General features: G+C 39.9%; 1 protein-coding gene across 1 annotated transcript in view; it reads right to left on the reverse strand.

The window, feature by feature from the left end:
- Window positions 1–25,352, reverse strand: part of jade2 (jade family PHD finger 2) — a 148,541-nt gene that overhangs the window by 91,434 nt on the left and 31,755 nt on the right. Inside the window, exon 4 of the mRNA XM_063895068.1 lies at window positions 14,166–14,323. Within this exon, the coding sequence (XP_063751138.1) occupies window positions 14,166–14,323 (158 nt within the window). The remainder of the gene's footprint in view (window positions 1–14,165; window positions 14,324–25,352) is intronic.

Raw genomic sequence — 25,352 nt, forward strand, 5'->3', positions numbered from 1 at the left:
TAATGGCCTAACTTTCTGCCTGTGCTCCCCCAGCAGCCGATGCTGAGAGCTGCTTCACTGCAGAGCCTCCAGCTATCCTGCTGGCAGTTTGTCTTTATGCCAACGCAAGAGTTTTTTTCCCCTTCTGCTAAAATCAACATTCCTCAAGCAAATACAGCACCAATCTGCAATCTGGCCAATCAGAGTGGCCAAATGTAGCATTTTTAGAAGCAGTAAATCATTAGTATTGGGAGAGAATAGTGTAATTACCACACACAAAGTAGGCCCTTGCCAAAATGTATGGTAGCCCATACTGAAACCATTACATTGTCAGAAAATATCGGGAACAGGACCTTGGTGCTTGTTTGCTTTTCATTATTTGTTAAATTACCAGTTTATTAGTTACAGTTAGATACAGCACTGTTTTTGTAATGAATTCTGATCTCTTAATCACCAACACATTTCAAACTTGTTCATCTGTTCAAATAGGTCTGGTGTTGTGCCTACTGACAGCTATTTTTATTTATTTTATTTTCTTTCTTCTACAATTAGCTGAGATTCAAGCAGAATGGGTACATTTTTACGATCAAAGGAAATATTAACTGCTATTGTTTAACACTGGCGGTGAGGAAAGGATTCTTCACACAGCACTTGATCGGTTTGGCAAATCAAAAGCACATACAAATAAATAGCAAATGTGAACACTATTTTAAGCTGAGAAACTAAATGGTCATTCAGTCATACGTTGTCATTATTATATTGTACATTCTTTATACTGCTGGGCTGTAGTAATGTTTTTAATAGGTTACAGAGAAAAAAACACTGTGGTTTTTCTTAGTCCTTTAATTTAGTGTTTTTTATTTAATGTCAGTTCGTCATTAACCTGCTTTCCCTGTTAATTACAAAGAGACACCAGTGTGGACGCAGCCAGATGTTTGAAAGTCTGACTTATTGCAGTTACACACACACACACACACACACACACACACACACACACACACACACACACACACACACACACACACACACACACACACACACACACACACACACACACACACACACACACACACACACACACACACACACACACACACACACACACACACACACACACACACACACACACACACACACACCTGGCCTGTGGTTAAATGATTAAAAAAGGGTTGATGAAACTGGCAGTTAAATGCTGGATGTGTATGGCTGAAGTTTGGGAGTTGGTTAAGCAGTATAAAGACTCACAATGCTATAAAGGACTCACAGAAAATGTGGGTTTACTTTAAAATTACACTCAAATAGTACCAAATTATTTAATACTATACATATAAAAGTATTGCTTTAAAGTAAGTTGTTGTTAATGCTTACAATGGATGTACATATGAGGACATTTCCATATTTTGGCAACTACATACTATGCTTTATTTCAAATCACATGATGCTAGTTATTTGGTTTTATTATTTGTTCAATATGCATGCAATGATACTGACACATCATTTAACAGCTACCTTAGTGGAGATTTTGCAGAATGAGAGTACTTTTAATTAAAAAGTTCGTATCTGAACAGTTGCTAAAACTAAACTGGTGCTTTTAATTACTGTGCAGGTTTAATATCCTGAATTTCCTTATTATAATAAATATTATAAGCTAGCAGGTTTTCTTTGTTTCTATGTTTCTCCTTCTTCCTGCTGTGAGGGTTTTTAGAGAGAGTATGCAACAGCTGAAAGCAAAGTCATTTCTAATAGTCTGCTTTGACGAACAGTCCAATAATTGGCTTGGATAGAGAAAAAAACCTCTATGCTTGCGAGAAAAAAGGCATCCGCCCAACGAAGAGATGAGGAACGATCTGCTAATAATCTGTAGAAGCTTTGATTCTTTTGATACCTATGACTGTTGTGATATTTTTCCTGTGATGTTTAAAAATTCACAGAAGCTGATCCAATCTGAACCACAGGGGGCTGCAGCTGATCGCTTTTTAGTGGTATGAATACACATCACTCATTATTTTTGTCTTTTTCTACTTACAAGCCCAGGGGAGCCCAGGATGTTTACGAACCAAGTTTAAAATGGGAACAATATCAGTTGTGTTAACGTCTGTCATCCAACTAATTTCCTCTGGAGGACACAATAAGTGTTAACTTGGATGTTTTTCTGAATTGAATCGCTGTTGTCATGGAGAAACTCTCATTTTTGTCATGTTTCATGTTTATACGTGAATTTAACCATAAATACCTGTAAGACACATTCCTAGACATCTGTTTTCTATTCATCCAAGGGTGATAAAATTCATAGCTGTGTTTACAACTTAACGTTTTTATTCATATCCTGAAAACACTGGTCTATCTCAGAACCGCCCTATGGTAGCTTTATTACTAGAGACATTGTGGGAAACCCCTGTGGGCTTTGAAACTGAGACAGGGGGGGTTGGAATAACAGGTTGAAGCAATGAAGCTTTGGGCATGTATGCACACACACATGTCCAAACACACACTGTATGCATATGTTCACATCAAGAGTGAGGGGCTACCCAAGATCTGTCTGACACGCACACGCACACACACACACACACACACACACACACACACACACACACACACACACACACACACACACACACACACACACACACACACACACTTCCACCCTCTTCCTGCATTCCTCTCCTGTCTGACACACTTCCAGTAAGCCCACCAGCACTTCAAAAACAGCCCACCACCACCAGCCCTCCAGACGACAGCGCCTGCTAAAAATACGCACAGCCCTGTCGCACACAGAGACACAAACACCACCTTCTTATTTGGAAATGAAAAGAAAAACAGGCTGCAGGTGCTCCGGGCCCCTCTGCATGGCTTGGTATATTTCTGAACCCAAATAACTACTTTTACTAAACTTGTTTGTTTATAAAGCAGTAAGTACCAGGGTATAAAAGGATTAAGAAACAGTAATCAATTTAAGAAATGTAACCATGGTTTGGTTCAATATTCATTTTAATCTGCATTAAAAGTTATTTAAAGGTCTAAGTTGACTTAAGCTAAATGCTCAATGGTTCCAATCATGCCACATTTGCACAAGATGTTACAAATACCACATATATTTCCAGGTTCGAAACAGTAATCATTTCCTGCTCAGCTTTGTGTTGTGTTATTGTAAACTTAATATGTTTGCATTTTTAAACTTTGGTTAGACAAAAACATCAATTTGTAGAACTGATCTTGTCTTATCACTAAGTTTTGATATTTTAATCAAAATGTTTAATCGTCTGAAGAAATTGTGCCATGGATGATAAGAGGGGGAACAAAATCAATCATTATAATCATCCAATGACTATTCATTAACAAGTAAACAGTATGAACAGAATAATGTTTAAAGAATGTATTTCCCCCTGAGGATTAGCCGCTGTGTTATTGTAGTGGAAAATGTATAGACTCAATGTGTTCTTGGTTATTTGTTAGAGTCTTCTTGCCTACCACAGGGCCACTTGACAAACTTTGATTCAATTATTTTCTTTGCATAAGCAGGGCACACCGCTTCCCAGTCTGGCCCTCAGAGGTTCGTTCCCACTTGCTTTAATTCTGTGCCTGAAAGCTTGGAATAAAACCACATTCACAGAAAACAGCTGATAGGCAACACAAGGGATAGGATAGAGGAATGGGGGTTCCACTGTTATTTAATAAAGCAATGGCAAGGCTCTGTTGTGTGTCCATATCTCTCTTTCCATCTATTTGCCATTCCCAGCAGATCGACAGACGTTGTGCCGCTCCATTCAACCGCCTCATATAAACTACCTGTTTGTTTACTTAGTCCCTCAGTTCCTTCCCCATCAACATCCTTCCTCCCCTGTGTCTCTATCCCTCCATTTTGCCTGTTCATCTGTCCCTCGTGAATCACCACATTACTTCCTCTTTTGCTTTTAATTTCCCTCTCTTTTTTGTTTATCTGTGTTGCAGTAAAATAAAAGAGAGAGAGAGTGTGCCATTCAAAAGGTCATCGTATCACTGGTTAATGTTTGGAAAGGGGAAAAACCTGAGAGCATGCAGTGAGTTCACATTAGTGCAGGTTTCAGGGGTTTTCCCTGCTTTATAAAAGCTATTTTAAGGGGGATATGATGACATCATATACTAATTTGTGCTCTAGTGAAACCATATATACCAACAAATGTATGGAAGTTTGGCAAACGTCAACGAAGACTTATATTACTTTAAATTCAGATGAAGACCTACATAGTTGCTAACACAACGCATCAACAACAGAACAACCCTCACCTAATAACACTAAACGGTTTAGATATTTACTATATGGAATACATTTTTACATTTTACCTATTTTTCCTAAAAGTATGACTATAATTTGAGGTTGATCAATTAAGACTATTTTTGCAGTCACAGAAGTATCAAGCTGTATCACGCAACAGTCTTGCCTCTTCTATCACATATGTTCCTTTTTAGCTAACAGGAGTGTATTTTTTTCCTGTACCAAAATACCAAAAAGACATATGGTGCAGATTCTTCTGCTGGTTCTGCGCTGGTACAGGCGCCTTCTGCTCTTCCTTTTGCTGCATGTGCCAAATCACATACTAGTTGCTTATTTGGTAATGGACTGAAATGTTAAGGTTTGTCACTTTTGGACACAAACCTTGCTTTCTGTAAAGTATATGGTCGCTGCCAATAATAAAATCAGAATGTTTAAATTTTCTTCAGAAGTCTTTGCCACTTAGATAATTGGCAAGGGAGTCAAATCAGATTTGCTATTGTCTCATTGATTAAAAAGTGAAAATATCTTCTATTATTTTCTTGTATCCATCTGTTGGGTTATCTTATCTATCATCTATCATCCATCCCTATTTTATGTGAGGACTGGGCCTTGGTTATTCTCTTCGAGACAAAGCAGCAGTAAACAATGTGTACTCTTCAGGAGGCGGTTGGGTTTAAGTGGCCAGCCAGGGTGCAGCAGCCTCCCTTATGTGACCGTTAAAGTCAATGGCTTCATCTTGGCAAACAGCATGATGACGCTGGTGGAGTGACGGAGAGAAACAGAGGTGGGACAGGCAATAATCTGAGAAAATTCTCCTGATATTAAGAGGGCTCATGCACACAAAAAAAAAAGAAGCAGAAGAAGTAAGAAGAAGACAAAGAAGTAGAAGGAGAAGAACAAGAAGAAAAACACATTATGTGGTACAGCCTGGATAAGTCAATTGAGATTGCAAACACATACAAAAGATCAGTGAAAGAGAGAGGGGGAACTCCACTATCTATCTACTATCTTCTCATGTGTCTCACTCTCTCTCGCCCTCTTTTTTTCACCATCACACAAATATATACACACACACACACATACCAGTGAAGTGAGGCTGGCAGATGGTGGATTGGTAAAAGGCGGATGGCGAGCTCCAGATGTTGCAGAACCCACAGTGCAGAAGGCAGAGGGCTTTGATCTGCCTTACCACAGAAGAACTACTGTAGGAGAAGAGAGGATGCTAACTACTCATTTAAAGTGAAGAAAGAGAGTGAAGTGGAGTAAATATGTGTGTTTGAGTCTGAATAAGACGGAGAGAGTGTAGCAGCGCAAGAGAAGAAGTGGATGATATTCCTATGTGAGATGTATGAGTGTTTACGAGAAAATACCAGAGGGGTAACTCACATGTGTAACACACACACACACACACACACACACACACACACACACACACACACACACACACACACACACACACACACACACACACACACACACACACACACACACACACACACACACACACACACACACACACACACACACACACACACACACACACACACACACACACACACACACACACACACACACACACAAACTATGCATCCACAAATGTGAGGCACCTTTACCCACACAATCCAGACTCCCACACATGGCTCTTGGGGTTTACTCACATGACACATGAAATCCATGTGGGGAACAACAAAGACACATGCATATACACAAAAATACACAAAAAACCAACCCACTTTGAGCCCCAGGGAGTAGCCCGCAGTAAACACTACCAGCCACATACGCCACACATGATGGATTGCGGTCCGAGGATTTTTTAAAATTCAGATAGACACAAAAACACAGTCAAACACACACATAACAACTTATTTGAGAGCTGCAGTTATTGATCAACTCAATTCCAAATTAGTTTTTTTTGTCCATACAACCAATAACAGCAATCTGGTCAAATGAAAGTTAGATTACTCAAATAAATCTCTGGGTGGGGAATGTGGGCATGTGCCGACACCGCTGCTTCTTTTTGCCAAATCCAACACTCACAATTTAGCAAGTCAAAAACTGTTGTTTGGAGGTGACATCTTTTCAATTTCAAGGTTCCAGCCCCCAAGCTGAAACCAGTCTTTGACCGCAAGCCTCCAAAGGTGAATGGGTTTAGCTGAATCCTGACTCAATCGCTGGAACCAGAAAAATGACTAAGTTCTGGCCAACACATAGTCACTGCGGTCTGAGAGTCAGCCTGCCAGTTCTGACTTCTCTGAAAATGTTACTGAGGTCAGCCAGCTAGTCAGCAAGCCAGCCATTCAGTCAATAAAGTCAGGCAGCTGGCCCAAATATGTGTACAAAAGATGGACCACTCCAGCAGTCATTCTAATTCTTGGATAATGGCCATTAGTTCCATAAGTTTCCTCAGACTGCCAATGTCAGTCAGAAAACAAGGGAGCTTGTCTTTTATGTGATTGATAAAGCTCCCAGGGACTCAGTCACATACTGTGGTGATAAGAGGGTAGGGATTTTTTTCATATTTTCATTCAACCACCCATTGACCTTTGAGTCATCCATTCATTCAGTCAGTCAAGGAAATGGCTATTCTGCCAGGCAGTCGACAAGCAAGTCACCCAGGCAAGTGGTCACTGCAGTCGGTTAATCAGTCAGACAATGAGATTGAAATGTGGTAATCGACAGCCCCGCTGACTGACATTTGGCGAAGAAGCATAAAATGTGAGCTTGGATAATGGCAAAGACAGGGATCGTACCTCAACAAAGTTTCTCATTAAGTCAAAAACCAGTAAATCCACCAGGGAAGCAACAAGTCAGCCAAGTGGCAAGCAGTTCCATGAATGAAAGACTGCAGGAGAAAGGTTGTCTGATTGGCAGCCATTGATCCAACCAGTCAATAAACTGGTCAGCCAGCAAACTGGTCAGATACACTGCCAGCCAATGACTCAATCCACCATGCATGGTTCAGTTGTCTCCATTAACTGTGGGTGAAAGATGTACCCAGTGACTCAATGAACTCACACAGACATAAGAATGTATAATTATGTTGATTTATTTGCCATTATGGTTCCCCTCGAGCCTCAACGGGGAAGTTTATCAAGCCCCTTACCAAGGAAGGAGATCATAAGCAATTTCTCACTATAACATGTTATTAGTTTTGTCATGTAGGAAACTACCAGATTCAGGCCCAGGAGTCCAATTTGGCTCCTTAGCCCGTACTTTAAGAAATAAAGTTCTCATATTCACTCGCACAGGCAGCCAAAAGCAACTAAATCAGCCTGTGGTCAAGAGTATACCCGATGAACCTTCATAGCAGTGTAGTGATGAGTTAATGTGGGTAAATTTGTTTCTGTAAAGGAACAGGTCAGTAAGTCATGAGATATGGATTAATCCATCTCTGTTTAGAAAACCATATAGATTTATACCCTGCTGCTAGTCACATCATCAAGGGGTCTAGTTGGTACTTATAAAGTCATAAAGTCAGTAAGTATCCCATCACTTAGTCTGCTATTTAATAAGTAATCATGGAAAGATGTCTGAAACTCAACCAGATTGTATTCCCCCCTTCACCAATTTGTCCTGACAAATAGCATAGATCTTCCTTAAGAATACCCCCGTCTGAAGCTACAGCAGGGCAAACTAAACTATATAACACTTGTCTGAGATTTTAGACGTAGATTTGTTTCAAACCACTAACTCTTCCAGACAAGTCTGAGTTTACATTAAGTAGATTCTCTGGAAGTTCCTTCATGCAGGCAGTAAATCATTATATAATATATAGAAAAGTATTTCATTCATCAAATCGTTCTGTCCAATCACTTATATCCTGGTCTGAATGTCTTCCAGATAAAGCAAATCATCCCAGAGCAACAGGTTGAACAATAACCAGCCCCTTAGTCCTTTACAACATTCATCAAGTGCTCCAATACAAGAGACTAATAACAAACATCAGCCGCGTGTGTGGAAGTCATTAGTTGTAAGTGCACTCTCTGACCCTGTACATGATGAGGCTGCTCTTAGTCATCTTATCATCTGATAAAGAACTGTTTTGGAAGGAACACATGAATCTTGGGGGAATTTCCAGATGTTGTTGTGAAAGTACTGATAAATACAATCTGACAAACTTAGACGAAACATGAGTACTTCAAGTACATGCACATAAAAGTGACACACACACACACATGCACATAAACACAGTGACTTATTAATGGACGGGGCTGCAGCTGGGCAAGGAAATAAAAATCCCTCAAGGGTTTTTTAGACATCTTACCATGACTCTTTTACTCCTTCACCCACTGCTTTCCTATAGACTTTGTCCTTTATGCATGTGCATCAGTGCTCCTGTCACAACCTTCAGTTGGCTGTTTATCAGATAAATTGAGGAGAAATAAATGTCAGATTTATTGCATGTCTTCTCGACTCCAGGAGAAAGTGACAGAACTTAAACGTTTCTTCAAAGTACAACGGGAAATCAGCAAGACTGCAAAGGAATATACATTTTTGTGTGTCTTTTACATAGTCTTGTGCACATAGATTGTGAACTTGAGCTAAATGTAATTGCATTGCAGTGTAAAACAGCCTTTTAAGATTACACATTATTAAAATACGACAAGAGCCTTGGTGAAACAAAATAAACTATGGCTGAATGTCAAGGTACTGTCTTATCTTTCATTTTCGCTAAAGCTTTACATCAAGTGGCATTTAGACTGCCTTCAATCTTCACTATCCATCTATTTGTCCTCCATCTATCTTTCTGCCCTCAGGCTCTCTTCAATCCAGTGTGTGTGTTTGAACAGACAGTCACCGAGTCATTAACAGCCAATTAGCCTTCTGACCCACTGTTACACAGTTTGTGTGTGTGTTTCAGTGTGTGCATGCGTGTTCAAACAGATGCTTTTCAACATATATGAAGAGAAACTGCCAGTATACTGAATAACAACCCTGGGATTTACATGCTGTGAGATGTTCCACAGGTTTGCCAAGGTGAGTCAGTCTGAATATACTAAAATAATACACCAAAAAGATTCAAGTGTTTTTTCAGCAGTACATATTTTCAACAAACATTGCTGTAATGTCATGATGTCAGATTGTCATAAAACATGCAGGCTAATTGTTTAAATCTGCCTTTGAATCTATTTGTGTATAGCATTTGTGTTTGGGAGGGCTTCTATATTTTGCTTGCTTATCTTGAAAAACGTAACGCGTCTGCTGACAATATCTTTAAAAATATGTTGCCAAATTGTTGAGATATAAACCGGACCCTCTGTTGGATTTAATACCGGTCTCTACTCTTTGTCTTTTTTTTGCATATTTTGTGAATATTTGGACACATGTGCAGGTTATTATTCAGAGAATGACAACCAAGCCAAAGCCAAGCCTTGCTTAATCAAGACTAGGAATTAAACAGAAACCGATCCTACCGACTCACAAAGGTCTGGTTGCCATTTAAACCGACAGTATCTGCCTACTCATTGAGTTCATACCTTACATCCTCTGTGGGCAGCTTGTTGACCAAAGGTTTTACATAGCATCCATGCCTGCCTAACCCAAGTTTTGCATAGGACCTGACCGAAACCTGACTGATATTCCACCACTGAGTAGCAAATGGTGGAAGTTGTTCTCTGGCAATCTAAACTGAGATTAAGCTTTAAATGTCATGAATACCGTGGAATCTTGAAGTTTGTCAACCAACTTCGGCAACATCTTAAGATATAACAGGATTCTGTGAAACATGTCATGCCTGCCGAGCCTTGGAAATGACAACTTAACGAAACAAAATCTGCACAATCAATCCTTTTATGAACCATGTGATGTTCCTTCCCTGCGGCTGCAGCTTTGCACGCCGTTCAGAAGGCCTAAGTGTTCAGCCAAACCACAAACAACGGGTTCACATTCACTCATTCAGCCACGGGTGCAAGAGGGAAAAGTCAAGCAATAAATAAAATAAGCTATATCTCGTGTCTTTCATTTTGTGCAAAGGCGCAGATCTTCTTATGTGTATATGTGTAATTATTTCCCTCTCCGGTTCTGTGTTGTCATTTGGGACTGAGGCTGTCGAGTCACTGCCAAAGACCCATTCTCTGTCTGCACATAGCCAGTGTTACGCAACAGCTAATTACTTCCACTCAGCCCGACAAAACCATGGAGAGAAAGAGGGAGAGAGAAAGGAACAAGAGGGGGAGTGAGTGATTAAATAAAAGGGACGTTGGAGGAGGGACAGCCAAAGAAGGGGGAAAGCAAGAGGAAAGTCAAAAGGGCAGCAAGTGGAGAAAGAGAGAGAAAGATTAGAGAAAGAAGAGACAGAGAAGAATGAGGTATAGTAGGTTAAAAACAGAAAGAAAGTGGGTGGAGAAGCTACGGGAGACAGAGAGAGGAGGAGAGTGTGTCGCTCCTGCAGTGTTTCTGTAAGAAGAGGCAGAAAAAAAACAACATCAAATCATGATGACCTCTTCACCATCCGCCTAAACAGTTTACCGAAAATCATACCGCAGTAGCCAAATTGGTCCAAAGGGAGAGAGAGAGAGAGAGAAATGTTAAAGAGGAGTGTTGTCAAATCCAGACAGGGCCCGCAGCCCTTTTCCTCTCCAACAATTTTTGGAGATGATGTCATTATTCATAAAAAAAAGAAAAAGTCGAAAAAAAGAAAAATGTGTCTGCACCTCCGGCTCAACTAGAGCAAAAGTAAGAGGAGAAGGTGGGAGTGTAAGGAAGGGAGCCAGGGAAAGATATAAATGTAGAGAGGAAGACATAGACAATAAATAAAGAATAAAGGAAACAGGATAGGAGGGTTGAATGACTACAAAAATAGCTAAAACTACTTAATTTACAGTTATGTTAGGGTTAACAACTCTCCAATATAAGCAACATTTAGAATAAAGGCAGCATTGTCACATACTAGTCAAAGATGCACCAATGTTAAGGAAAATAATTTCAAAAAAAAAATTGATTACCAAGCATTAAGAGTTGCCAGTTAACCGATTGTGTTACCATTCGACAGATCAAGGCTAGCTCTTCCCACAGTTTGCAGTCTTTGCGCTAAGTTATGCTAAGAGGCTAGCAGGGCTGCTTATATTAACACATGTGAGAGCTGTTCCAACCTCCTTACCAAAGCTTTGCACCAATGAGAGCCCTTGTTTTTAACTGTAGAGAGTGAACCAAACCATGTCCAAGTCCAACCTTGTGGCACCGCCATGGCCTCTGCACACTGCTGATTTTATACCATAACAGTACACTGAAATTCTTGCCTTGATTCTTTTGTCCCGCCATACCATGTGTAGTTTTGTACCGGATATCTGAACATCCTGTTATAACACAATGGATCAAATCTACTGTGCAATATTTATGCCCATGGAGCCCTGGGCTTTGAGAGACAGCCGTTCTGAGCAGATTGCTGTGGACTACTAACGTAACTTTTATACTTTGTTGCTCTGCAAAACATCCTTATTGTCATGCTCAGCAGCAGCTGTTTTTGTTACTGTGCTCTCCAATGCAATCAATTTCAAATGTGAACTTCTTATGACAGTTTTGTGATATTTTGTTTGAATCTTCTTCCATGCTTTGCTTGGTTTTAGACATTTTTATACCCAAAAAGCCATCACTTTCTGTGTGGGAATAAAGTTTCCTACGAATACTTCCCGACCACAGGAGATTGAACGGGTAAAACCAAGGAAGTCTCAAACAACACTGGAGATTATAACCCAAACATATCAAAAGGAGAGTGAGGGGAAAGTAAAAGTAGTGGCTTTCAGATGACATATGACAGGAAAAAGATGAACAAATCGCTGTCAGGGACTTTGACAGAGACCATCAGCTCAGTCACACTTACACTCAACCCTCTTGTCGTCTATCTCTCCATCTATCCGTCATCACCCCATTTCAGCATCACTGTAATCACTTCATCACCCTATCGCATGTAAGATAATATATTAGCCCCCATTCATCCATTTATCCTTATCTATCCCTGCCATTGCTCTTTCTCTCCCAATCTGCTCATCTATCTCCCTGCCTTCAGGCTCTCTTCAATCTGTTAGCTCCATAATGCGTGTGTGTGTGTGTGTGTGTGTGTGTGTGTGTGTGTGTGTGTGTGTGTGTGTGTGTGTGTGTGTGTGTGTGTGTGTGTGTGTGTGTGTGTCGCATGTGTGTCTGCTGAGATATTAACCTATTAGACAATGTAAACAGAAAAGGAGACACATTTATCAGAGAGGATACAGAGTTTTTTATGTATTACCCTTTTCTTCTGCCATCATTAAGACTGTAAGAAGGTCCTTCTATCTTCTGTCTTTGTAAACTGCACTTCATTTTTTTTCAATTATGGAAATGTATTTCTCATTGCAAGTTTTTTGGATAGCCAAGTTAAATTTCAGGTTCTTTATTTTCTTTATTACCCATGCAACTTCATTTGGCAGCACTAGATTTTATAAACTTTATATCACAAAGCGTTATTTTATGTTATGGTTTGTTCTAACTTTTTCATGACACATTCACCAACCAGACACTTTTATGATTCCCAAAAATCTAATTAGCTATTTTGAAATTGTTTTTACCATATTTATTAGATTCATAACTTACTGCAACACCGTCACTCTAACTCTGCAACACCGTCACTCAATTCTTAAACTGATTTGGAAAAAAGTGAGAAAAAACACAAATTGGCGCTATAAACAAGAAATAGTGGAGGACTCCAGTCAACAGTATGAACCAGAAGAATTACCATTTTAAATTCAAATAATTACTCAACTATTTCATTTCCAACGTATTCAGCAGCTCTTGGGCTGTTTCATATGCAATCAAATTTCACTTGCTATGAAACCTTAGTTGAAGACATTATTTACTTTTTGTTTACTAGTCTTTTTTGTTGAGAATGAACTACCTCCACATCTGGTTTTGTTAAAGCAGGTTGAAAACATTTTCAGTGGATACAAAACATTTGACCAAATCTCACATGACTTGAAAATGTGTCTCCCAAAGAGAATACGTGAGTTTGTGTGTGGCCTCTCAGTATGACATGTCTGTTTAACAGGCATTACCAGGCAGTCTGAGCATTTTCATTAGTTCCTAGAACGCCAAACAAACCACATGGGTATGTGAAGCAGCTGCAGTACTAGAGAGCTAGAACAAGCTGCCTGGGCGACAGAGAGAGCGTGCCCAGACTAATCTACAGTGTGAGGGAATATAAGTGGGTCGAAGTGCATGCCTGCACACATCTGCCCACCAGCTTGCTTCTGTGTGTGTGTGTGTGTGTGTGTGTGTGTGTGTGTGTGTGTGTGTGTGTGTGTGTGTGTGTGTGTGTGTGTGTGTGTGTGTGTGTGTGTGTGTGTGTGTGTTTCATTCCCTGCAGTTGCATCAAAACCTGCTCACTAAAGTTTGTGTGTACAAATAAGTAAGATCTCAGTTTGTGTCCTAGTAGAAGTTGTGTTTATGTGCATGCAGTCCACAAACAAAAAAACTGTTACAAACTGTAATTACATGCTGTTCAAGTACTGTAAAGAGTTCCCACAATTTATTACAATGCCACACTTTGCAAACAATTTTTTAAAATGTTGATGGAAATACAACAGCTGTATTTCTTGAAAAAAATGCAAAACTATTCATTGTGGTATCTCAGCACACTCATTTTGTCACATTCTTTATGATCACTTGTGAAAATTAAATTTGCACGGTTGTATCAACTAGAGTCTCAGATTTCACAAGTTCCCACAAGTTCATTGACAATTTGGCAATTTTCCAAAACAACTATTAGTCATGGCAAGCAACAAGTTTAAATCTCATAACCCTTCAGGAGGAACTCTGTGACCGTGGGAACCCTGCCAGTGTGTTCAGATGGTGACATCATGTGTCTGCAGCCAGAGGTTGAGCTAACAGTCAATCTCTAATAAAACAGATCACAACCTTTCATCCTCATTTATTTAATGGCTGTTTTTGTGTGTGGTGTGTGTCCTACCTGACAACAGGCTCTGGGATGGCCTCCAGGCTAGCAGGAACCTGCACCCCCTTCTCCCACTCCTGTCTCCATGGGTCCGAGAGCACGTAAAAATCATCCGGGCCGAGCTGGGCCGAGTCCGGCAGCTTCATGGCGGTGATAAAGTCAGTACGAAATACCTGGAGAAAGGAAGATAGAAAAGTTTGATTAAATGGTCAAAAACACTTAAAGATATCCTGTATACAATAATGCTCCTGCTTGGGTTTTCAGAGAATAGCTACAAAGATTAATTACTTGAACAGTTTGTTGTAATCAAACCAAAACTATTTGAAATGTGTTGAATCAGTTTGCATTATTTTCAAGTCAACATTTTCAGAATATTTAAAATATTAATATCTTCTGGTTTCTTTAATTCGATATAACGGTAAACTCAATAAATTAGTTGTGGACGAAATATTTTACGACCTCATCTTTCAGATTTTTTATAGACCAAACAAAAAATATGGTTTAACTGAGAAGATGTACTCCAAACACCACCAGCGCACTTTATGAGGTGAAATAAAAATATAGAATAATGATCATTTAGATCCTAATACAGTCTTTACTGACAAAAAACAGTGTCTCCTGCATTATTCCATAGTTCAGCCCGATCATAAATCCACTATAGCCTCAGAATGATGCGTTTCTGGCATTTCTGCCTGAACTGCTTCTTGACACTGAGCGTCAGTGTAACATTAGGCAGGTGAAGACGGTATGGAACAGATGTGGAAAGGCTTTGAGCAGCATTCATCTCACAAAGCCTTAATCCCCTCATGGTGCGGTGTTTACTAGATCCATATCTTTGGCTTGCTTAGCTAATAGGTCTGCCTCTGTTCGTTTGAGTGGTTTTCATCCGCGGTGTTCCTGACCTTTATGCAAATGTATCGGTGTTCTTTTGGGGGGATGGTCTGTCATTGTCTCATTGGTTTAGATGATGCTGAAAGGTTAGGATGTCTCATTTCATTATAAAAAAGTGTTTCCTCTATCTCACAAATCTTTCAATATCATCTTTTCTCCACATCTTATATGGTGGGGGCTAGGATGTGAGGAAAAGACAAGAGATACCTAGCCACCTACTTCCAGAGGAAGTGGAGAGATGAGAAGGAAGAGGAAGGAGGAAGAAGCGAGTGGATAAGCTGAAGTGCTGTGGTCACGGTCACCATTGAACAAATTGTTGATGTTAATCTGGAGGCCTTTACAGGTGAGCATACTGTACACACTGTATATAAGGATAACAAATTGAGTATGTAGGCGGATTGGATGAAAAAAACAAGATGGTTTGTGTGTGAGACAGCGTTTTGATGACCTGAGGGTGTGTATTCAACACACACACACACACACACACACACACACACACACACACACACACACACACACACACACACACACACACACACACACACACACACACACACACACACACACACACACACACACACACACACACACAGGTGCCAAATCAACCATATGACTTCACTTTACATTTTATCATTAAATCCTAAGCCTCCTTATCCCTGCGTTATTAGCTCTTCTCCGCCATCCTACTCCCTCGCTCCCTCTCTGTCTCTCCATTAACCTCTCCATATTCTCTCCCTCGCTCCCTGACCAAACTTACACAAAGAAGAAAAGAAGTCAAAGGGATTTGTAAGAAGAAAAACACGGTAATAAGAGAGAAATAGAGGAGGGGGTGCTGTGAGGGGGCGAAATTAAGAAGCGATTGGGAAGAAAAATCCACCAGCAAGAAAGCAAAAAAAGAAACTGATGGACACATAATCAGATAAAATAATGTGATAAATTAAACATTTTTCTGTAGAAATAATCTTTGCCGAATGACAAATGTCTCTATGCATTACTATTAAAGTTTTCAAAGAATATTTGAGTGTGTTAGTGTCCAATATTTGTTGTACAAAACTACAAGGTACACCAAATGCGGCAGTGGTGGCTAAGTACATAAGGGACTTGGCTTGGGTACCGGAAGGTCACCGGTTCAAGTCCCCGAAAGACCAATGTGACTTGATGATGGCAGGTCATTACAATTCATACTGATGTACTCAGAAAACACAGTACCACATTTAATGAAAATGCATCCAATAATAGTTGAGAGACTTGACCAAAAATGTCTACCGAATGTTGACACTGGCGGAAAATTCAGAGGACTACCACAGTCATAAGGATTCTCCTAATCATTAGTTGGGTATGTTACACAAACAGATCAGTAAATATCATCTTATTGCAGATATGCCGATGGCTGTCGACAAGGCGAATGTGGGCTGATACTCATCACTTTTTGTAACATTTCAAGGGTCTGCATGCTATTTGCTTAAGAGTTTAAAAGAAAGGCAGCGTCTCTGCAATATGGATAAAAAAAAGAGACAGAATTAAGGTGTGTTAACAGAGAGGGAGCAGTGTTATTGCCTTTACTCTCACAGGAGCTGAACTTCCAGACTGGACTGCTGGAATGAAATGATAGGAGGAAGAGGAGAAAGATGTTTAACCCAGTGAAGAGGGGAAAGGGAGGACAAAATGAGGTGAAAGGAAAAAGAGAAGACAAATCACTAAGGATAAAGTAGAATGAGAGAAAGAGAGAAATTGGAGGGATATTAATTTGAAAAGAATGAGAGATGAGAGACAAGGACAGATGAAGAGGAATCTGGAGTGTGTGCTCATGTGTGTGTGTTAGTGTGTACGTCACAGAGCACTAGATGAATAGGCCATATGTAAAAGCAGCATCCTTGCTTATGCTGTAGGCTCTCCACAAAATAATAATAATGCAATATAGAGTAAGGGACCATGGGTGTGTGCGTGTATGTGTGTGTGTGTGTGTGAGTGTGTGTGTGTGTGTGTGTGTGTGTGTGTGTGTGTGTGTGTGCGTGCGTGCGTGCGTGCGAGTGACACAGAGTGAAGTCCATGTGTTTGTGGTTTTTATGTGCATGAATAAGTGTTTAAAAGAGTGTATGTGAGTCAAGGCCCTGATTAATCTTGCCCTCCCCTTCAGCATTACGAGGGGAGGACGGACAGAGACGGAGGGCGATCCGCTCCTCCTCAATCTTTCTTTCTCTCTCTCTCCCCTTCCACCTACAGTGTCTTGCTTTATCTTCATATTCCTCATAAGAGAAGAGAAAGGGAGAAAGGAGCGGGAAGAGGAAAGGAGAATATTATAAGGCAATACGAAATTAGAAGAACAGAGGAGGGATGAAAGGAGATGAGATGTGAGGATAGGAGAAAAGGAACAAAAGGAAAAGAAAAGGAGAGGAACAAGGAAGAGAGGAGGAAAAGGAGAAACATTAGTTTTGAGAGGAATAAGAGAGGAAAAGGCAGAGGCTAGGAAAAATCAGAAAGAGAAAAAAGGGGAGAGAACAGAAAAAAGGATGGATGACAAGTCGAAGGAAAAGTAAAAGATGAAAAAGGAGAGGAACGAATGAGGGACAAAATAAGATGTGAAGAGCGAAAAATAAAAGAGGAGAGGATCTCGATAAATCAGTTTTATGACTGTGTGTTTGTACAGGATTGACTGCAGCTAATTAATGTGTAGGAAACTATTACAAGCTTCTGCAGTTTTATGTCCTGCCTTCTCTCTCTCTCTCTCTCTCTCTCTCTCTCTCGCTCTCTCTCCAGCACATCTCCATCCTGCAATCCCTCTCATACACCGCCCGCCCTCTTCATCCTCTAACTCTTTATGTGACCGTTATGCAGTGATGTGGGCAGATAGATGGAGGAGAAGTAGTATATACCAGATTAGATGGATCCAGTAAGTTGGTTCTGGTTTCCCCACATCCTCTGAACCACTCCAGGATCCTTTACCTCCTGATCAAGGTGTAGTAAACGGCACTGAAGTGAAACATCCTGGGTTTGAAACTTTTTGAAGCCAAATGAAGTCATGTTACTGTGTCCGACAAATATGTTTAAAAAGCATGCTCAGAAATGCCGTTTAATTCCGCTAAAATATGTGTGATTTATTAAACATTTAACTCTGGTTGTCTTTCCCAAAAAAAACAGATATATCTCAAATTCAACTGTCAATATTGTTATCAGGCAATCGTTGGAAATACGGGGTGCTAAAATAAAAATGATGTGCTAAATAATGTGAGATTTACCATAGAATAAATAATCGGGTCGGAGAACTGTAGGCCTTCCGCCATCTAACCCAAAATCACACAACTTTGTCGTCCATCGTTTGTAAAAATGAAACCGAAATTGAAGGTAGAGGGGCAGATGAGCAATCGCTGTTCCTAAATTAAATAATGTCTTAAGTAAAGGGTAAAATAGAAATGATGAGCACTTCTCTGAGAGGGAAAATGCATCCATTAAAAAAAGAGTCCCTTTAAGATCGATTAGATTTGAGTAACTTGTTTGTCTTCTACAGAGTCATTTAATGTCAGTGATATTTCATGCAAGGCAAAAATAAAGAAATGCATTTGGCTGTGTTGGAGCAGAGCAACAAATGAAGACTTATGTTCGGGAGTGACAGTTCAAATGTCTTTTCTGGCTGGTTGTGGTGGACAGAGACTGTTGTGCAATGAGTCTGGAACAGGCACGGAAACTCGGTCCGCAATTACTCAAAAAGTGCATTTCGTTCTCCATTTATCAAAGGATTTATTTATTTTCCTGAAAGATTTTCCACATCGATCAACTTTAATAACTCTGTTCTAAGGAACATGTGATTTGATTTTGCCATTTCGACTCAGTTTTCCAAATTTGATAAATCATAATTTGCAAATGAAAGTATTGAATGGATGCTCAACTCCTGCAGCAGGGGAATAACAGAGAACATTTCAAACAGATAAGGAAGAAAATCCCCTTCAGCGTGCAATAAATTGACATTTCATCACAGTCATCCATTGTATTCAGCTGCTTGTGGCCATTTCAGTGCATTGCTCATCTGCTTTGTTTACACAATTTATTTTATTTTTCTGCACCAACAAGGTGAAAACACATTATTATCTGCTAGAAATGCTGCTTTGAGGTTGGCTTAATAACTGTTTCTACAATTATCTAAACAGCGGAGACATCATCTGCATCTGCCGCACATTTCAGGATCGTTCAGTTTGGGGCAATAGTAAATGTGACAGGTTGTCAAACTGAAAACATGGCACTCAATTGCATTTCAATCTAGTCTACATTTTTTTGTTCCGTCATCAGTTTTGTGCATCACAAGCCATCCAATCACGCAGTACAGAGTGATCCATGAGCCCTCACAGAAACTGAATGGAATGGAATCAGCTGCTAAGATAAGGCTGCATAGAAACTAGAGCTCTGTTCAACATGACTGTAAGAGAAGAAAAAACACACACACACACACATAAACTGTTGCATACACGCACCATACAAGCAGAACATGATCAAACAAACACAAGTAGTAGTGAATCACACACACACACACACACACACACACACACACACACACACACACACACACACACACACACACACACACACACACACACACACACACACACACACACACACACACACACACACACACACACACACACACACACACACACACACACACACACACACACACACACACACACACACACACCTCGGGCTAGTCAGTCAGTCAGTAGGTCAGTATGCTATGTTGAGTTATGGGCTGTGTGCATGCTGCGCTCTCATTAAGTCCAATCTATATCTGGACTGATGACATGAGCAGGGGCTCTGGAGCGAGTACGTATATGTGTGCGTGTGTGTGTGTGACAGGCATTGATAATCAAGTAAATATATAAGTAGTATTTGTACTGCAAACTAGGTTAAAGTATATATATGGCTACGGCAAATATACTGTGACAACTACCAATATTAACTACTTATAGTGCTGCTGTTACGGCCGCCTGTCGCAACATGTTTTACCTCAATCCGATGCTATTTGAATCTTGATTCTTTCAGGAACACACGCTCACTTTCTCCTGCAAACTTTAAGCTTCTGCGAGCTCTGACTCAGCTTGTTTGTTTGCTGTATGAGGAAGTCTGTCTCTCTGTGTTATATATGGGCCTGACTGTAATCTCTGAGTATCTGCGGACGCTGATAGATTACCAGTCGGCTTTAACATGAGCCAAACAGAGATGACTGTTGAAACTGTTTGACATTTCAAACCAGGAAACACAGTCATATGGGCAGATAGAGGAACACACGCATGTTCACCACAGAGACACTGATACACATATATTCAGTAGGGACACAACTGAACACACATACAGGGAAAGAAACAAACACGTAAACAACGACATAGATTAACTGCTCTCAAGAAAACAACCTAACAATTTCACACTAAGTTAAATCACTAAATCCCTATACAGAAAAAAGTCTCCCAAAATGAGACTTGTTTGTGTTAAAACAGCTGCAGAATTGCTTTGTCTTTGATGATACAACGTGAAAGACAAAGCTTTTACCACAAACACACAAACTAATACAATACAGTACACACAGTCACACAGGTGCACATCCAGCACACAAATTAACATTGGTGTCATGGTGTTGCTGCTGAGCCAGTTTCCTTGAAGCACAGAGAGAAGAGCTTTATGCGGTTTAAAAGGCCCAATGATATCACACACTTCTGTTGGTCTCACTGGTTATCTTGAAAAAGAAAAAAAGCAGAATTGTTTTTGTGTGACATTGAAAGGGAAGAGAGCACAGATAGAAGGAGAGGGAGAGAGGTGGCTCTGTCCTTCAGTTTTTATCCTGCTGTTATTATTAGACTGCTAAACTGTAGCAGGGCTTCCTCTGCTGTGATAATGGGTGCAACAGTGGTGCGACAAATATAAGCACCCCATAAGGTGCAAGTGACCAATAAGTGCAGAATGAGTCCAGCTTAACAAACCAAATGTACTACGAAGAAGTTACTTTTGCTTACTAAATATGACTTTAACACTGCAGTGATACAAATAATAACAACTATCAAATAAGTCAAGCAACATAAATCAATGTGAAATGAGCTTGCACACTATCATGTTGTGTTTATTGCCCACAGATCATGAATAATTTAAAAGGAAAGGTTGCATAGTTATATCTCTAAACTGTATTCAAACAATGAGAATCAAGTGAAAGAAAATCGTTTTTTTTAAATAGTGATTAAACTGTGTTTTCCCATTTATTGATTAACGAATCATTTCTCCTTACAAACATTTCCAAACATTCAACAGAAACACAAAACTAAATTAAATATTAAATCACCCATTTCTGTTTTCATCTGACATCCTCCATAAATGTGGGTGCCCTGGCCACCTGGAGGACTTTAAGGATGGGTCACGGATCACCACATTGAATCACTAAATGTATGAACAGCTTTATATAACATAGTTCAAGTGTATTTAAATGGAATAAGATTACCTTTATAACTAACCCAGTTAAACATGACATGACAGTCATATTAGCTGATGATATGACAGTTGAAAGTTGGTGGTCAGGTCACACGTCAGGTAGGTGATTAATGGAAAGATTTATGGTAACAGAGCCTAAAGAAATGATCTCATCATGGTCTGAGCCAACTGAACCTGAACTGAAAGCTTTTGTACATTAAATGCACTCACCTACATATATTTATAATAAAGGCTTCAATAACCACTATAAGAAAATAAATGTATTATAGAGCTGAAAGACATCTTTTATGTAAAAAACTACAGAAAGGAAAAGGACTTCAAAAGGATAAGACCTTGAAGCAACGACCGTACTGACTGAAGTGTAAAAGAATACATATATACCCTCTGGCATTGTGACATATACTGTCAAAATATTAGTCACTTTGTGATGTCAAAAAGCATCTTAAAAGCAGAACCAGCAGCAGTCAGACCTCATACATGAGCCTTAAATGGGTTAGTATTCGACTTTACAGACTGAAAGGACAATAAAATCGACCTGCTAAAGACACAAAGGCAGAAACTCTATGGTCAAGAAAAAAAGCAACAACATGGAGTGATGGAAGCAGAATAAGAAAGAAAGCAGAATGGAAAGATAAGCAAAGGGAAAAAGAAAGGTAAGGGGAAGGGAGGAGGTGTAAGAAAAAGAAAGGAATAAGAGGAAGTGTTTTTTCTTTCTCTGGGCATCATGGCTACCTGGCTCTCCACTGTGCGTCATGGCAGATGTCGACTCATAGAGAGAAGAGGCTAATTTTAGCAGCCACATCACAGCAGAGCGACGGGCTCTAATGATTGGCTGCTTGGAAAGTCCACAGGACTCAGGGAGAACAGGGTGTGTGTGTGTGTGTGTGTGTGTGTGTGTGTGTGTGTGTGTGTGTGTGTGTGTGTGTGTGTGTGTGTGTGTGTGTGTGTGTGTGTGTGTGTGTGTGTGTGTGTGTGTGTGTGTGTGTGTGTGTCTGTCTGTCTGTGTGTGTTGAGTGGGTGATTAAGAGTGAGAAAAAGACAGAGAAGGAGGGAAAGGGGTTGATGAGAGAGTGACAGAGAGAGGAGAGCAGTGACTCAGTGATTTCAGCAAAGTATAAAACACTCCAAGACAGGAATCTGGTATCTGCCTAAAAACACAATGTTGTGCATTTAGCAAATGATGGCCTTTATTGGGGAATAAAACATTAGAAATGCACAACGCAATTCAGAAATGCACCATCTTGCATGCATTGTATTAATGGAGCGAAAGAGATGGACCTAACGGATTAATGGACCTCTCGTGCAAAAGGATGAACAAAATAAAAAGAGTTCAGAACAGCAACTTAAATTAAAGCTTTTACATGCACACCTTTCCACAGCTGTTACCCAATCCCATTACATTGATTACAAACACAATATGACTACAGTTCAAATGTTACTAATCTGTAATCCATATGTTTCAAAAGTGTTTCCATCCACCAGAGGCTTTTTTTGTATTTAAAGATGAAAATAATAATATTTCGACAGGGATCAACAAACAAATACAAAATATTTGCTGACATTGAAGAGGATATTGAATCTCAGCAATACATATTATACCGATACGATTCCAATACCATAACGTCAACAAGGACAAATATTTAAGACAAGATACAAGGAAACAGACATTTAACTGAGCATCACGATCATGGAAGAGAAAGATGCTTAAGATGCTCTAACAAACATTTGACCTGTGAATTAAGTCTAATTTGAAGATTGACTGGAGCACAAAAGACACAAAGGACCCTGCATCCTCTATTTGACGGTAACAATTCACTGCTCCTCTTAACCATCTTCTTAATGTTTGTATTTGTACTAAAACAGCAACGTTTCCCAAGTTTTTTCTCTATCACAACACAGAGACCTCTGAAAATGGCCACCTATCACTTATTTATTTCTGCTTTTACCAAGCTGGACAGAGAGGAGAGAAGCAGGATGAAATAGGATAAAAATCCCAGGGAAAGACAAAACACTTGGGGTCAAAATGAGGAGATAGAGAAGGAGGAAAATAGCAGATGATGAAGACAGAGTAGAAGGCGCTGAGAAAAGAAATACGTTGTTTTGTTATCTGTAGTCTTCAAAACTAAGTTGAACAGTGCATGAGGTGGTGGGAGAAAAAGTATTATAAAAGTAAACATTGAAGAGGAAAAAAAGTATATTTTTTAATCTAAAAAGACAAATATGCACTCAAAAACGGACCTCCACCAGATAGCGGTTCAAGATTTTACCAGTTCATTAAAGCAACTGCATTTGCTGTTCTTAAGACTTCTTCTCCCGAAAAAGCGACTTGCGTTAAAGCAGAGACCACAATTAGTTTTAAATTAAATTATGAACAATGGAGTTTGAAAAGCAATAAATGTTTCTATTAGGAAACTTGGAACTTGCAAAGGCTAGATTACAGTATGCAGTATATCAAAACTATATCAATGCAGCACAAGCCATACAAGACCAGATTGGTAATATTTATGCAAACCACACCTGTGATTTTCACAACTGAGCCCTGAAGTCAAGTATACAAGAACTTTTTTTTCTCTTTGTCACCTTTTATGGAGTCAAACGGTTTTCAGATGGCAGCTTTTTCTTTTATAAAAGTGGCAGAACAGGCCCCATGTAGAGCAAAGAGCTCAGGCCTGGAGTAAGCTTTCAGTGAACTCACTACACACCTGCGCTGGCTCAGGACGGATGAGAAAGAGGCGTAAAAGCAACAGTGAAGTCACAGTTATTATGCAGAAATATTATCTCTCTAAAGTGAATCACTTACGTCAACATCCTTGCCGCTTCTCGCATAACACATAAAGGATTTGATAGCAAAGTGAAAAGGATTTCCTCCTGCTCTTTCTATAGTTTCCTCTCCCATCTTGGATTGAAATGTCACATCCGTAGCTATTAGCCCAACTTCGTATTGCAGAGCTCTGAATAGGCACTCTGCCTACAATTTATGCCCCTCATTAGCGTGCGACGAGACAGTGAACAAGTCCTTTTGAGATTTCTCTGAATGCCGGCTCCTCATCACAAGCCCGTGGCCTGAATGACGCGTGGAGCGACGGCGCTCCCCTCCACGCCAAGGGCAGGCTGATTGCCAAGGCTTCACTCAAAGGTCATGCAATTAAGCTTTGTTCCTGCTTCAATAAGGATTTCAATGACTGTGCTCCGCCGTTTGAACAGATGTGATTTTTGGCCTCTAGCAAGCTTAAACCCTGCCCTCCGTTCATGTTCACAATCATGAATTCAAAGAAATGAGTCTGAGACAGAGGAATCCTTCACAAAAAAGGGCAGAAATTATCATGCAGCTTGTCCACACATTTAGATATTAATATTCAGGACTGCAGTGGCATAGAGGTTAAGTAAGCTGAATTTTAAGCCAAAGGCGTCTTGGACCGGAGTCTGGTAAGGGAAAAGCTCTTCTTGAATTTGTCCTTGGGCAAGGCATTTAACCTCCAAATTGCTTCACTGGAGCTACTAAATGGCCACATGTCAAAGGCTGTAATTGTACTGGGCTGCTTAATTATGAAACAGCATGAATATTTAGCCAAACATTGCTCATAAAGCTAATTCATATTAATAAGTAGTTATAAAAGGCATTAGAGGAGAAAAATTCAATATAAAATGTAGGCTTTTTACACCACAGCTGGCTTGAAAATGGCATGTTGCCCCAAAACCTTGAATGGATCGGCTCAGGGGAGGCTGTGCTTGTACTCTGCAGCTCTCAGGTGTGAATATGTGTAAAATCATAAATATGAAGCAAGATTTTTCCGAGAGGGGAAGGGTGAGAGACAGCAAACAAACCTTACCTAAATAAATGAAAGTAAAATG

Source organism: Eleginops maclovinus, chromosome 11 (genome assembly GCF_036324505.1).
Source record: "Eleginops maclovinus isolate JMC-PN-2008 ecotype Puerto Natales chromosome 11, JC_Emac_rtc_rv5, whole genome shotgun sequence".
Classification (NCBI taxonomy): Eukaryota; Metazoa; Chordata; class Actinopteri; order Perciformes; family Eleginopidae; genus Eleginops; species Eleginops maclovinus.